The 14977-nt window shown below is 42.6% G+C and overlaps 2 protein-coding genes across 3 annotated transcripts in view; both read left to right on the forward strand.

Annotated features, from left to right (window-relative positions):
- The first annotated feature begins 766 nt into the window (after window positions 1-766).
- On the forward strand, window positions 767-2755 carry foxl2a (forkhead box L2a). Its single transcript, XM_041940124.1, has one exon. It carries the CDS (start codon window positions 999-1001, stop codon window positions 1917-1919), a length of 921 nt encoding a protein of 306 aa, XP_041796058.1. The 5' UTR covers window positions 767-998; the 3' UTR covers window positions 1920-2755.
- Window positions 2756-12037: 9282 nt separating this feature from the next.
- Window positions 12038-14977, forward strand: part of pik3cb (phosphatidylinositol-4,5-bisphosphate 3-kinase, catalytic subunit beta) — a 52798-nt gene continuing 49858 nt past the window's right edge. The window contains exon 1 of one of the 2 annotated variants that reach the window (XM_041940472.1): window positions 12038-12311. The gene's annotated coding sequence lies outside the window, so the exon portion shown is untranslated. Of the gene's footprint in view, window positions 12312-12820; window positions 12860-14977 lie in introns of those variants that run through there. The other variant, XM_041940473.1, reaches the window with a different exon arrangement.

Genomic DNA, 14977 nt, shown 5'->3' on the forward strand with positions numbered 1-14977 from the left:
CCTCTCTGTGCACTTCCCTCTCTATATGTGAGCTAATTAAGCAGCACTATCTATCCAGATTTTCTTGGGGCTGTGGACACGCAGCCGTTTGCAAATGTTGCATGGCTTTGGTCTGAGATGCGAGAGCCTCCATTTGGCGTTTGGAGTTTTGTCGAATTTATTTGGCTGTAGTTTGACTAAAGTTGTTTGGAACGAATTTTGTGAAGAGGATTGTTTGTCCAGGCGAGAAAATAAACATAGCAAAGTACGTAAAAGTAGTCAACTGATTCTGTTCTAACGACTTGCATTCAATCAAACTTGTCATTTCTTCTTTCTTTTCTGGTGTGCTTACTTGTTTTCTAACCCAAAAGCAAAAGAAAAAATATTTAACAGCTTTTTGTGCAATTGAATTTTTAAGAATGAGATATGACATGTGCTTAAACAAATTGCTAAAACTTATTGAAATAGTCTTCAGATTCGTTTCCATGTTTTTCCAGCAACTGATGTTTCCCATGGGTTTTTGTAGTTTTTGATGCAAATAGATGTTTAATGTCTATAGTGTGCTATTTTGGCCCGGGTGTGATAAAAACGAATTTCAACATGTGAAGAGTGTGAAGGGTTGATCTTTTTTTTCATTCACTGTAAGCACTGGAGGTGGAACTCAAATACGCACTAATCACGACGCACTACGTCGCTCCATGGAGAGTATTGGCGCAAAAGCAGCCTGTCAGTGTGCCTGAAAAAAAGAGGAAAGGGGTGGGCTTACGCACTCAGAAACCACAACTTGGGTTGCGCCTCCATCAAAAACCAGTTTAGAAAAATCCCTGTTGAAGAGAGAGGAAGGACTGGTGCATGTCACCTACTGTGCAGCAAAATCTGTGCGCAGTTTGGAAGACAGATTTCAATTCGAGGTGCATCGTGAGAGTCTGCAGCACACCATTCTGCTCGAGCTCAAAAGCGCCATTGAAAGGTTCACTTTTCGCAGTTTGGACTGGACTTGTTTTGTTTTGGAGTGCGCAATGATGGCCACTTACCAAAACCCGGAGGATGACGCAATGGCATTAATGATCCACGACACCAACACGACCAAGGAAAAAGAGCGACCCAAAGAGGAGCCGGTCCAGGACAAAGTCCCGGAGAAGCCGGATCCGTCCCAGAAACCACCGTACTCCTATGTCGCTCTCATTGCCATGGCCATTCGGGAGAGCTCAGAGAAGCGCCTCACTCTGTCCGGTATTTACCAGTATATCATCAGCAAGTTTCCCTTCTATGAGAAAAATAAAAAAGGTTGGCAGAACAGTATCAGACACAACCTGAGTCTCAACGAATGCTTCATCAAAGTTCCGCGGGAGGGCGGCGGGGAGAGAAAAGGGAATTACTGGACACTCGACCCAGCCTGCGAGGACATGTTTGAGAAGGGGAACTACAGGAGACGCCGCAGGATGAAGCGGCCATTCAGACCCCCACCGACGCACTTCCAGCCGGGGAAGTCCTTGTTCGGAGGAGACGGCTATGGCTACCTGTCTCCACCCAAGTACCTGCAGTCTAGCTTCATGAACAACTCTTGGTCGTTAGGCCAGCCGCCCACTCCGATGTCCTACACGTCCTGTCAGATGGCCAGCGGCAACGTGAGTCCAGTGAACGTGAAGGGGCTGTCAGCCCCCTCATCTTATAACCCATACTCCCGGGTGCAGAGCATGGCGCTCCCCAGCATGGTGAACTCTTACAACGGCATGAGTCACCATCACCACCCCGCGCACCCCCATCATGCCCAGCAGCTGAGCCCGGCCACCGCGGCACCGCCTCCGGTCTCCTCCAGTAACGGAGCGGGCCTTCAGTTCGCTTGCTCTCGACAGCCCGCGGAGCTCTCGATGATGCACTGCTCTTACTGGGAACACGAGACCAAACACTCGGCGTTACACACGAGGATTGATATTTAAAGTTTACCCAATGCTCTGTGTAAAATGGGGACTCTAAGAGTGAGAGTTAATTCCTGTGATTTCAGAACAGAACCAAGAGTATTTTTGAAGAGACCATTCTGACGGGCTGTTTGGGTCCAGCTGACACCCAGAGATGCAGATGGGGAGGTATGCGCGAGTTGATGTGGAGAACGTTTTCCAAAATGGAATCGGGAGGTAAAGAAGTCACCAGGACACATCAGGTAGCACAACCTCATGGGAGCAAATTCGTGCGCCTGTATTACACTTGGACTGACGGCCATAACTTGGTGTTCTAGTCATAATTGTGCCTTTGAAAAACCTTTCAGTTTCACGGGAATATACATTGCTGTCATTCAGCTGTGTGTTATTGGTATGCGTAATGATTTCTCTCAGCTTTACGCACGGCTCATCCTAACTATTGCCGAATGAAACGTGAAGATAAGTTAGAGATTTAAAATGTAAAAATAAATCAGAGGTCAGTTTGGCCTTCATAGTAACTTGCACTGAGCAAGGCCCGCATGGTGAAACCTCACCTCGTTTCATGGTTGTGAACTTTGTTGGGTTAAAAGGTGAAAGTGTGTGTAGAGATCCATCAGACTGCCAAAACGACAATTCAGGGTTTTTCATATTTCTTGATCCCATATGTATGTATGATATAATTTCTAATATGACACCAGCTAGTGCCAGGTTTTGTTCATCTTTCTGATATATATTTTTTTTTTTATAAACGTGATTAGTTATATTGTCTCATTCATGTTGGGGCCATGTTTCATTTTAATTAGCACTTTTCCCTCTTTTCTAGGTTTGTGAATTTCTTAATAAACTTGTATTTCTTAAAGTAATACAGTGGTCATGAAGTAATCTTTTTTATGCTTTAGGCTTTGATAACCACTGTTGGCACTAGAAAAACAGCGATCAACAACAAATAACTTTGTGAAGGCAACGCAGTATAAATGTACTATATTGTTAGCGTACCACAGTAGTTTTGACAGGTTGTTAAATGCCAAGGATATAATAATCTTAAGTAAACCATTGTGCAGGGTTATGAGGCTTGGCTCTGCACCAGTTCCACTCTTCACCGCATAAATTGTCTAATATTCAGGTAGGCTAGGAATTTTAGTAAGTGAGGCATTATTTCTCCTAAATTATGCCCATCTGTGAAAGGCCGATTTACTAGTGTGACTAAATGAAAATATAGACCTTCTCACTACTACTACTACTACTACTACTACTACTACTAATAATAATAATAATAATAATAACAATATGTACGTTTAATATCTATTTAAAATATTGTGTGTAAATGCCTTCAACCCATTCCCCTAATACTTGATATAATTTGAATTTAATATAATTCACAAATGATGTCAACAGTAAAATGCGATGCGCGCCTTGACCGTCCGAGGGTTTTTTTTTTTTTTTTTTTTGTTGAAAAAAACTTTGGCGACTCAATACCAAGCCCAGTAAAAGAACCAAAACACGCAGATCTAATTAAGTGCAAGTTCTCCACCCTCAGTTTGATATGTGCTTTGCGTTGGATGTGTGATCATGTTGCCTACCTTCATAATCCTGCTCTAAATAACATCACCAAATCAACAGCAGCAACAACAATAACAACAGTGGTAGTCGTAGTAGCAATAATCATGATAACAACAATAATATTAATATTAAAAATAACCTTTGATGTCATGATGCATTTGCCAGTGCTATATTGCATTAGCTGTGTGTTTCCTTCTTGTAATTGTGGATGTTATTTATTATATGAGGTCTGCCAAAAAGAAAGACAGTAATGTTGATGCAGTCAACTCGTCGACTAAATAATACAGAACCATGTAGGAAATAAGGTCAACAAAGACAGGAAGTGACAAAAAAAAAACAACGCTAAATCGTCCTACAGGCGCGCATATTAACCCTTTCTAAGGCCGTGACATCACACATCAAGAGGAATTCATTCATCCCATACGGTCCTAGCAAAGAGTAATTTGCTAAAATGTTGACATAAGCTGCCAGTCTTCTGTGGAGGATGAAAGTAACAGGCTTTAAAATGCAGACGGACAGCTCCTCCTTCTGAGCTGCGTTTCACTCAGAGACTGTTGAATTACGCAGACACGTTCCCATGAGCCCCTCAGGACCATCCCGTCTCTGAGGCCCAGCCGGCCTCCTGATGAAAGAGACATACTGACAAGAGAAACGCCTTCATGCACCCCGTCCCTCTTATAATCACCATCATATTATCATTACGCATCGATATATTACCGCCATCTGGTTTTGACTTTTACGTTGAAGGGGTGTATCACTGAAATAAGTGAACTGTTTTGACAGTACATCGCGGCTATCACGCACACTGAAATATTATTTCAAAAGCTGTCCGATTACAGAATATTCCGTTTGAATATAATAGCCTGTTGTACATTAGATTGTGGGATCACCCTGAGAAGATCAGACGTGTTTGGCGCCAGGGTTAAGGCTGAAGCCCAGCACAGTCCAGGGTCTCCCGATATACCTTCAGCGGGCCTGGAGGTGTATCCACACCTTGATCGACCCTCTGTCGACCCTCTGCTGTCCACAGCGACCGTCAAACACAAGCTCGCCTTTTAAATCTCCCCCAGAAAAACTGAAGTTGAGGAAAACACTTCCTACACACCGAGCATATCAATGGTCCAGCGAATTAACACACGACTGCATGACATGTGCAGCCATGGAAACGGCCCATTAACTCTTGTAATAGCTGCTGTTGTAGTAACCTACATAACTGTAGGTTAATTCATTAGTTTGTCATGGTATTCGAATTAGAGAAGGGCTGTTTGGACATGAAAAACTGTTTGATTTGAGATTCCTCGATATGTGATATGTGCAGTTTGAAATAGTTTTGTATTTAAACGCCTCCACGCAAACTCAAGCGAGTGGGGGCAATAAAAAGCAACCAGCACAAAAAGATAGTAATAACAGAAAATTAAAATAAATAATAGAAAAAATAGTTACAAGGTAGGTATTTTTATTATCATCAGGAAACATATAGACGGAAACTACAAGTAAACACTACATTGATAACACAGATGTTTTAATTTCAGGTATTTTTTGTGCGTAATCTACCAACAATTTTGTTGACCCGCTTTTGTGTAGGCAAACAAAAATCATTAAAAAAAAGTTGATTAATATAAAAAATCCTTTAAAAAACAGGCTACTTCCCTTTTTTCCAAGAGAAATTGAACCCTGCTTTTCTTTTCTTTTTCCACGGATTATTTATTTTTGCGGAAGTCTATATGTCTTTGTGTATCTATAAATTAGGATCCTGATCTTTTGCTGACAGTTTGGCCTATTTTAAAAGTGTAGTGAGAGATGCATTACAGGAACTGGATGAGACACCATTTTCAGTCCATCACGCAGTGTGAGTATAGCATCCAGCTATAATCACACTGCTGAAATGCGAATATTCTATTATGGGCTCGAGAGTCGAGCGGCCTACTGGCTGCTGTAAACCCAGCGTCTTCTTCTGAGCCAGCCGCCGGGAGCAGTGAGCACTGACAAGGTCTTCACGTCGTTTGCTTTATGAGACTGTAGCTGCAGTAATACGGCGTGAGATGAAAACGCCATCAGCTTCTGGACTATTCAACGACCGTGGTCCCAGCCGGAGTCACACTGACACTCCATCCTCCTGTGTGCAGAGGCGAGCCTGAAATGTAGCTGTGTACATTCTCCGCTTCCTCGCATTAATGTTTTGTAAACAGTAAGAAGATAAGGGCGCGTTTGAAAGGCAAGTGTATTCTAAACACTCTTCCAAAAATAATAAATACTAGTGTTTTACAAGAAATTATGTTTCGGCGAGTGTAACTAAGCTTTACGTAAATTATACAGAGATGGATTTAATGATTTTAAAGTTCTTGATTTAAAGTTGGGCTTGTTGACACACAGTGCATCATTTAATGTTGCTGTTTTTTTTTTTGATTGCATCAAGAAAAAAAAAACACGTTGAGTTTATTGTCAGGAATGGCTTACATTCTCTTATTACTGGCATGGGCCAACCTAGTATCACAGAGCGGTTCTGCTTACACATAAGACACAGTTCTAGGTGGTACACTTTGCAGTTTATTTGCTTAATCTTAATTTTAGCTCTGTGTTTGTCGGGGAAAAGTGTGAGCAGCCCATAACATGATACTCACACAGCATTTTACCTCTGCAGCACACGCACGCACAAGTAAGACATAATACACACTACACACACATATGCTTTTTTTTTTTGTCAGATTTTGAGATTTGAGCCCTACACCTCCTCTGTGGAGGCCATAAACGGAATATGAGTGTGGACCCGGGCGCGGCAGGTGTGCATTTGCGCATAAAGGTTGACAGTTCAGCCGGGCGGCCGGGAACAATGGGCCTGCATACAGGATGTCTCAGGGGCTGGGAGAGATAAGGCCAGCCGAGGTTCATGGCTCCAGCACAGGCCTGCTTTAAAATATGGTCTTCTTTACACTGATTAGAAAGCCAGCAGATCCACCGCTGCGCTACAGGAATGGGCCTCTTGTGTGTTTAGAACAATCAATACTTGCACAATTAATTAAGGGATTAGTATTGTGAAAGTAACTTTTAGATATAAAAGTCCATTTAATTTTTGCTAGACCGTTTCTAAATTCTATTAGTCTTGATAGAAATGGGAGCTGTTGGCACACCTGCACGATTCAGCTGGCGCGAGTTTATCATTGAATTATTGTGAGTTATAGCGTTAACAAAAACTTGACTATATATGGAAGTTGTGGGCTCAGTTTCCATATATCAATTTAAATCACTAACCTAAGTGTAGAATTAGGGGTCGTGCAACAATGAAATATCAATATGCAGCTCTTTGCCTTATCACGCTTATACGCAGCAATGTACACCTACTGGTAATCAGGGGGTAAAGGCCCTGTTGAGTAAACTGTATAGCTGTTAATTCTCCATTATTTCTGCGGGAGGTTAAAAAGGTTTGGCGCAATGTGCGCTTTTGCTTTCATGCGTCTTTTCCGCCGAGCGTACACTGAATAACCGTGATTGTATCCTTTGTTGTGCTCTCAGAGATGACAGATGATAATCAACAAGACGAATGAGGTCAACTCAATGTAGAAGCAACACATTTGACCCTCATTTCATCTTCGTCACACACACACACACACACACACACACACACACACACACACACACACACACACAGGAGAGTACCTGGACTCGTTCCGGGTATGACAGCCTGCATGCTCGACGGGGCACCGGCGATGCGACCCGGCCGGTCAAGTCACACGCAGGTTGCAGGTTTCCCAATGCCTGCACACAATTGAATTCTTGGCATTCTCGCTAATGTTTGAGATTGAAGAGCAACAGTTTCCACTTAGAAGCGGCGCACGTCACCCCAAAGCCATTGAAAAGCAGAGTGGGGGTCACCACTGTTTGGTATACATCTGTTCCAAACAGGAAAATATGCAAAGATTTGATTCGCAGAAAATCCGGCAATTGTTCCAATCAGCATGAGTGTTTTTTTCTTTCTCTCTTGTTGGAGCAGAAATACTAGAAGTTTCATTCTGTCCGCCGCATATCTGTGCTATTTCTATGACGTTACTCAATATAGAGCTGTTTATTTTTAAAACGCGTCCTCTGGTGAATCTCCAATGTAATCAGCCTGTCACGGTGATCTACGTGATGTTTTCAGTGACTGCTGATTTCTATCTTAATGACAACCCCGCGAAACAATAGATTACATGTAGTAGTTCTTTAATAAGCCAAAATAATTACAATAGAGTGTGTTGATTACACCGCCACGGTTGATAAATAGAGGAACCCGCGCGTTTGTTAGCTGGACCTCTGGTCAGCAGAGGTTCATCAAATGTGTAGAAATACCGCGTCTATAAATACACACCAGTGTCATCTATTCAAGGAAAAGGTGGGCTGTCATCTGTTCACAGAGAAAAATCAACGCTGACCTCTGCGTACCCTCCAGCCAGCACCGGACCACTCAAATGTCACATGCGCCATCAGTTTACATTAGACTACACAGGTTAGTCCACTTTGGAGATTTTCCCAAATATAAATATCAGTTAATTTTCTTGCACCTGCATCTCATTTGTGGATCAAGAAAATAAACATCATGCAGAAACTCACTTCACCAAACGAACGCGTTTTTATAATATCACCTCAAAGCATGTGCCAACAGACCTGTTTGCACAGAGAAACGCACCAGCCAGCGGCTACCACCATTAGGCTGATGTCCCTTTCTGCTGTGGATGTGGCGGAACTGGCCAGCTTATACTGTAAAGGGAAATGCGATAAAATGTTTCCGCTCTCTTGATTATGAGCTGCAAATTGCTTTGTCGGGATTTAAATGGCAGGTCTTTTCCCATCGCGCACTGATGGAGTCTATTTTTAAACCCCTTTCCTTTTGCCCCCTGAAAACTTCCGCAGGCTTGGCAACAAGAAGCTATTAGGATAACCCGTCTCCTGTTAACATTCCAATTAATCAAAGATGAAATCAAATTCCCATAGGGATCATTAAGGGCCAGCACCTGTTCTTCTGATGCTGTACAATAAACCAGTACAACTTCTTGGTCAGACTCTGGCTGACCTCTGGGGATGGTGTGGGTCATATAATCACTGCAAGCATATTATACATCAGCCCACTATCAGTAATAGAAATATGACCTCATTCAGATATGAATGCCAGGCACTGAGCTTATTTCACAACCAAAACAACTCCAACATGCCCTCTTACTGTGCTATCAAGATTTCCTTAAATTTCATAACAGTGCAGCCTTAGTAGGATACAAGTTACATGAGAGGTAGTACACACATTTAATGACTCACTCTTCAGTTAAATTAAGTGAAGATACACTGAATTGGCTGCTATTGAAAAAGCTCTGTTTCAAATGTGTATGCCATTATCATATTATCATTTTACCGTCATATAAATGACAAGGGTTTTGAAGTAAGTCTCTCTCTCTTTCTCTCTATTGGCTATAAAGTATGCATGCAAAACAGGAAGCTGGCCTCAGGCCTGACACTTGCCCCGCCTCTGTGTACACCAAACCCAGTCCCAGGTCAGATCCCAATGTCAGCCATATTTCTTTCAAGCAATTACATACCTCTTGGCAAGGCCTCACAATTAAACAAATGATGATATTTTGATATCCATAATTATACGCATTCACATAAGGTACCCTTTCAAGTTAAATATGCTTTTTATTACACGCTTATCATCTGTGATGAGATTATGCACAGTGTGGGTTTGGACTGAGTTAGGGTACATTTAATCAAATAAGAGGAGCAGTAATGGAAGCATGCTGGACCCAGGACTACACTACATAGGCTGCTCCCTTTGAGCCCAGCTTATGTTTAACAAATTTCAGACAATGAGAGCATTATGAGGGGAACTCTGAGGGACAGCCTTTAACCCCTGCCCACCAGTAGGTCAGGCACATGACACAGTTTCTATATCTCTGATGAGGTGCACCACACATACCTGTGGTCTGAAGAGATTGTTTAAATGCACATATCTATGACAAAATAGTTGATGGGATGGTCATGGTGTGATCAGGTGATCCAGTAGAACTTCTCGAGGCCAGCTGTATGCATGGCACTGTGCAGTATGCACAAGCAGTTATGACACTGAATACAATCTTTCAGCTTTCATTGAAAGCAGTTTCATTTGGAACATAATTTCTAACACAAGTCAGCCAAATGTGCTCTCTCTCATCTTTCCTTCTCCCTCGAAACCGACTACCAGTTAGTAAAAGTCTCCTGTGTGGGTTATTGCTGCCCCCCTGTGGTATAAGGAAGGCATGTGACTCACCTCTGCCTGTTGCTTGAATCAGCCAAAATGATGTTATCTTGACAACACAATTGAAAGAGTGAAAAACACAGTCTACAACAATTTAGGCTCAAACTGGAAACCACCTCCTGTGACCATTGATTTCATGGATCATGATATTGTGCTGGAACGTATTAAGGATTTCTAAAAGAACCGAAGAGGTATACATGTATCAGAATAAATGCCCCTAAATATGCCAGCAATAGAGAGAGATGTCTAACAGTCACCTGAACCATTCATTTCTATGAAGAAGGAGCAGAACCCACTTTGCATCTTGTGTTAAGGGGTAAGTGAGTGGCTTTAGAATCACTGTATTTCCAACAACCATACAGTCAGAAACTAGCGCATAACTTGTAGATAATAATATCTAATCTAATATCTGTAATAATACCCCACAGTTACAGCCTAATCATGTCAAAATCCCAGTGTCTTATTTACTCACCCACTTACGTAGGCAAGATCAGTTCTAGCTTTCACGGGATAAACCTCTTATAATGAGAGACTTACAGAAAAGCCCAATGTCTTTGCCACATTGAAAGAAACTAGGCCTCTTTAATCAGACGACATTTTGATACGTCACAGTTAAAAACACAGGTATAAATAATAAAAGGAATGATGGCTGAATTCCATATAGCTGCTTCAGTCTCAGGGTCCTGGTACTGTACGTGTATATAGGCACACACCTGAATAAAACAGCCATTGTTGATGTTTTTTGTAACACCTGTTCTTTTCCACCATGAGCAGCAATTAAGTATATAAAACACTGGACTTCGCCATATATATACACTGATGGACCATTGTGTCAAAATGGTTGATAAGCATTTGCCAAACTACTTAAATTTCCAACGACAACCAACAGCACCATTCCTACGTAGGAGCCCTGTATAACGAAGTATGGTTGGTTTTGAGTTGATTTTTGATCACCAGAGGGCAGCAAAGCTCATCATTCACTGCCGAACTATATATAGGCTCTTACATGGTTGTATGTATTTCATGAACATTACATACTGGGCCATTCATTAAAAAGGATGTTTGGTTGCTTAACTTGGTGGTTAAAGGGCTAAACGAACCATTAATCGCGGCTACAGAGACGTATGTTATGGGCTCATATATAAGCCGACTGCCATTTGAATTCTGTGCGTGTCTGACACACTCACTCCGGGCTTTCGTTACGAGAAGGCTGAAAAATAATGTGTTTCCGGGTGAAATCACTGCTCAGAAGTTTTGTGGCGGTGGTATGCGGTTGTTGGAAGAAAGCCGGCTGCCCTCCATGCTTCATCCGGAGAACTGCACCAATCGGTTTTAGACAGACGGAATAAAAGCAGAGGACAGGAAAACAGACCTTCATAATAAAAGCCTAATAGGCTCACTTTGGAACAACAGGCGTGATTTGGATCAAGTGTTTTCTGTTTTTTTTTTTTTTTTTTTTTTTTTAAACAGTGATAAATGCAGACGGTGTTATTTTATTGTGCATGTATCCCTGTTGAAGTAATCTAGAAACAAACGATTCACAACTCTACATTCAGATGAAACTGATTTATATTGTACCTCAGTGTCATGCTGGACCTCAATCAAGTCGGCCAATCAAGGAGGCAGCATTCCCGTGGTTGCACTGGTTGCCTGTTCAGACCAGGTTACACATGGTCCCGAGGATCATTAATGCAAGTCCCCCACCTTGCAGACAGTATTATTTTTTTCTAATACAGAAGATCTATCTGTATCTGTGCAGTACTGGAGTCAGCAAAATAAATCTGTGTATAAAAAGAATGTGAGGACTACTTTCTGAAGAATCAGGCGTGAAATGTCTTAACACTGTGTTATATTGTGTTGTTTTGTACGATGTTTCCGTGTTGTGCACTCTAGATGACTATTTTAAGATAAGATAATGGTTCATTCAGTGTACTCAGGGTGCTGTGTGTTTGTATGTGTAGGGTGTATCTATAGTTGAAATGCTATCACCCGATATTTACTTTATGATTTGCATGTCTTTTAAACTAAAGCACCCACTACCAATATTACCTACCTACAGAGTCAGTGTGACTAAGCCAAATAAGTCCGTAAGTCATCTGACGATATTATGATTTCAAATCTTTATGTTCTGATTTCCATGTATGTTTTTGCAAACTCTTGTTGTCTCGTCCAAACCTTTGGGAATTAAACAGTGTGAGTTCAACTTCAGGGTGAACTTCCTCTTCAATCTGCTACTGTCGGTCATCAGTGAGGCTTTTTATTTTGAACATGCTGAGCGGAGGTCCTGTCTTTCTGTTACTCTCTCAGACTTGACGGTGGTGACGGAGGAGCAGAGGCAGAGCAGGCGGAGGAGAAAAGCAGCGGTGGTGGTGGCGGTGGTTCACCTTACGAAACAAACAGGAAGCGAGACCGCTCTCCTGTCCAGTGTCCACCTGCGAGACCCGTTTCCTGCGAGCTGCGACGGGCCGGCCGCGGCTCGTGCGTGACAGACTTTCTGCACGTGAAACCAGTCTGACGTGAAGACACAACAGCAACACTGACTCTCAGCTGTTTGTTGTTCCGCTACACTCCACGACCTCACACCACAGTGACTGAAGGTAAGTCCGCACTTGTTCGTTTTATGTAATCGATTTTTTGCCACGTACTTTCACTGGCCGACCGAAGACCTCACGCCACACTCTTCATCAAACTGTCACTTGAATGTCGCACCGCTCAGGCTTTCCATAAAAAATCCTAACCCTACCTCGAAGAACACAACTTAAGAACTTCTACGAATCTAGAACACTGACGTTCTAATCCAACGCTCCACCGGCAGACCAGTTAGTCAGCCGTCATGTAGATAAACTGAATGTGGTCTAATTGTTTCATCGGTTATTGCCATAAAGCAGCGTTCACTGGAATGGATAGTGCAGGGCGGCGGTGGCGACCGCCGTTTTTATGTTGCAAAGCCATGACTGTCAGTTGTAGTTCCCGGCTGTAAGAATGCGCCGTCAAGAGATCCTGTGGATTTGTCAAGGATTCACAATTAGTATGAGAGTCGTTGAGTTCATCCGCCAACCAAGACAGCGCCAAACGGAGTTAGTTCTGCGCTCCCTGCACACGAGAAGAGATTGTAGCATTCCGGAGTGATTACACCTCAGCCGAGGTGAGCCTGATTGTATTCTGTGTTGGTTTTGGCTGGCAGAGTGTGTTGCATTTTCACGGTTCGACAACAATGGCAGAGGCACGTTTAGCTGTTTTAGCCAGCACCGTCGTGCGTCGTAGTCTGGAGAGATGGGCTTTTTGCTGGAGTTTTTGTGGAATAACAGTGAAGTTGGTGTAATATCACTTTATGTGTCCTCCTAAGAAGTTTTCATGTGACAGACTCTCATTCATTTTGAATTACAGTGAGATCAGCCTCTTCAGCTATTACTTTTCTCATTCTGATAGAGATTCTCTTGGTCTTCTTCAGTGACCCCCGAGCCCTGGTCCCAATTTCATGCGGCACCTATCTCTAAAACCAAAGGTAGCCTCAGGGATCATTGCGACACGTTACACTGCGTCATTAATGACAACTGTGTGCGTCTTTATTTAAAGAGGATGTGAAACTTTGGAGAGTAATTCATATAGTCAGCTCTTCTGCCGTATCCAAACATTTTTGGTTTTATGTCATTCTGAGACAGAAAACTCTTTATCTGTGTTTAGCAGCCAGGTTTGGTTGTATGACCTTCCTGGTGTAGTGGACCTCAAGCTGATTTATAAAAACCTTCAGAAATCCACAGCTGTGCATTTGTTTTACTGAGTTTTGGCACACAGTCAGTCCCAGCCAGCCATATTAACTTGGAGAATGGGAAATGATACTCATCTGAAAGACATATGAGGAGCTTTTTTCAGTATTTAACAAACGATGGCTGACTTGACAGTTAGGCTGCTTCTTCAGAACTGTTATTATTTGGTTCAGGTTTCAGCATGTCTTGTAGCCATCCGCTTTCTCAGTAAACCACAAGGATCCATGCCAACTGTATTCCAGGTTTCATACTTGTACATGAGGAAATTGTGACTGTTTTGTTTGTGCTGGTTTTATGTTCAGCATGTGGCAGCCCTGACACACCCTCAGGCTTAGTTTTCCGAAAAGGTCCCCCTCCTCAGTCTGCATCAGTGGCAGTGGGTATGAGCTGATGATTTCGGCCAACACGAGCAAGATGTGACAAATGCAGCTTTGCTGGATATGGATGCCCTCATGTGTACTTTCAGTGTGTGTTCATTACCTAGCCTGAGGGTTGAGCATTATGGTGTTGTATGATGTGTGAGATTTTTCAATCAGTGGATATTTTACTATGCCATTTATCCAGAGGCTTCTCTCCATTTTATTTCTTTGGCTGTATCAAGAGATTGCAGGCGATCTTACAAATCAATGTGCTATATTGCTTTTTGGCAATATTGGATTTATATAGTTTTTACAGCCAAAATTTCTCCAAATAATTTACCAAAAACACACACTCCATCTGGCCATTTGGTTGTGTGGTTCAGAAAATGTGCTTCATCACAATATAATGAGATATGAGCTACCGTGATACACATTACTCCCACCACTAACCGAGCCAGAGGGCGACGTGTTCTGCGGGGCCAACGGGGCAGCGACTGTGGCTGGATTCAGAGTACTTCATTTCAAATTCGATCATTTCTAAACCTGAAACACACACACGCAACTTCAGAGATAGTCTGTACAGTAGTTAATTTAACTTCAAGAGGCATCATAATTCCCACAGTGATGCAGGCATTTTAAAGGCATCTTTACAGTATGCACATTTCCGCCTGTGCCGTCCCTCACAGTTGGTTACTCGAACTTGGATGGGTGCTTGCAGATAGAGAATCTTAGAAGCCACACAGCATGTTACAAAAGAGGAGAAGAATTTCCCAAGTCAATGAGCCAATATTTGCTGTTAATCCAGTTTTGTATTGGCACGGCACCACCACTCACTGAAACATCGTTGCCCAGTTGATGCGTCTGAGTATGTTATTTTGATCAGGCAGTGGTCCTGGCTGCCCTGTCTTGGGTGGGGTCTGCTGTCAGGCCCCCTCAGAGGTAAAGTAAGAGAACACTGATAAGACTAACTGACGTCACTCCACAGACATCAGCCAACAATGCAGCTATTTACTCCAAGCCAGATTTAGCCCCAAAGCAGGCCTCACCCGAGAAACTGGGCACAAATGAAAGTAGAATTCTAAATAAGTGTGTCACAAAAAAAAGTTGCAACTGTGGTGATGTCCATATCCTGGTATC

This window comes from Chelmon rostratus, chromosome 7 (assembly GCF_017976325.1).
Source record: "Chelmon rostratus isolate fCheRos1 chromosome 7, fCheRos1.pri, whole genome shotgun sequence".
Lineage (NCBI taxonomy): Eukaryota > Metazoa > Chordata > Actinopteri > Chaetodontiformes > Chaetodontidae > Chelmon > Chelmon rostratus.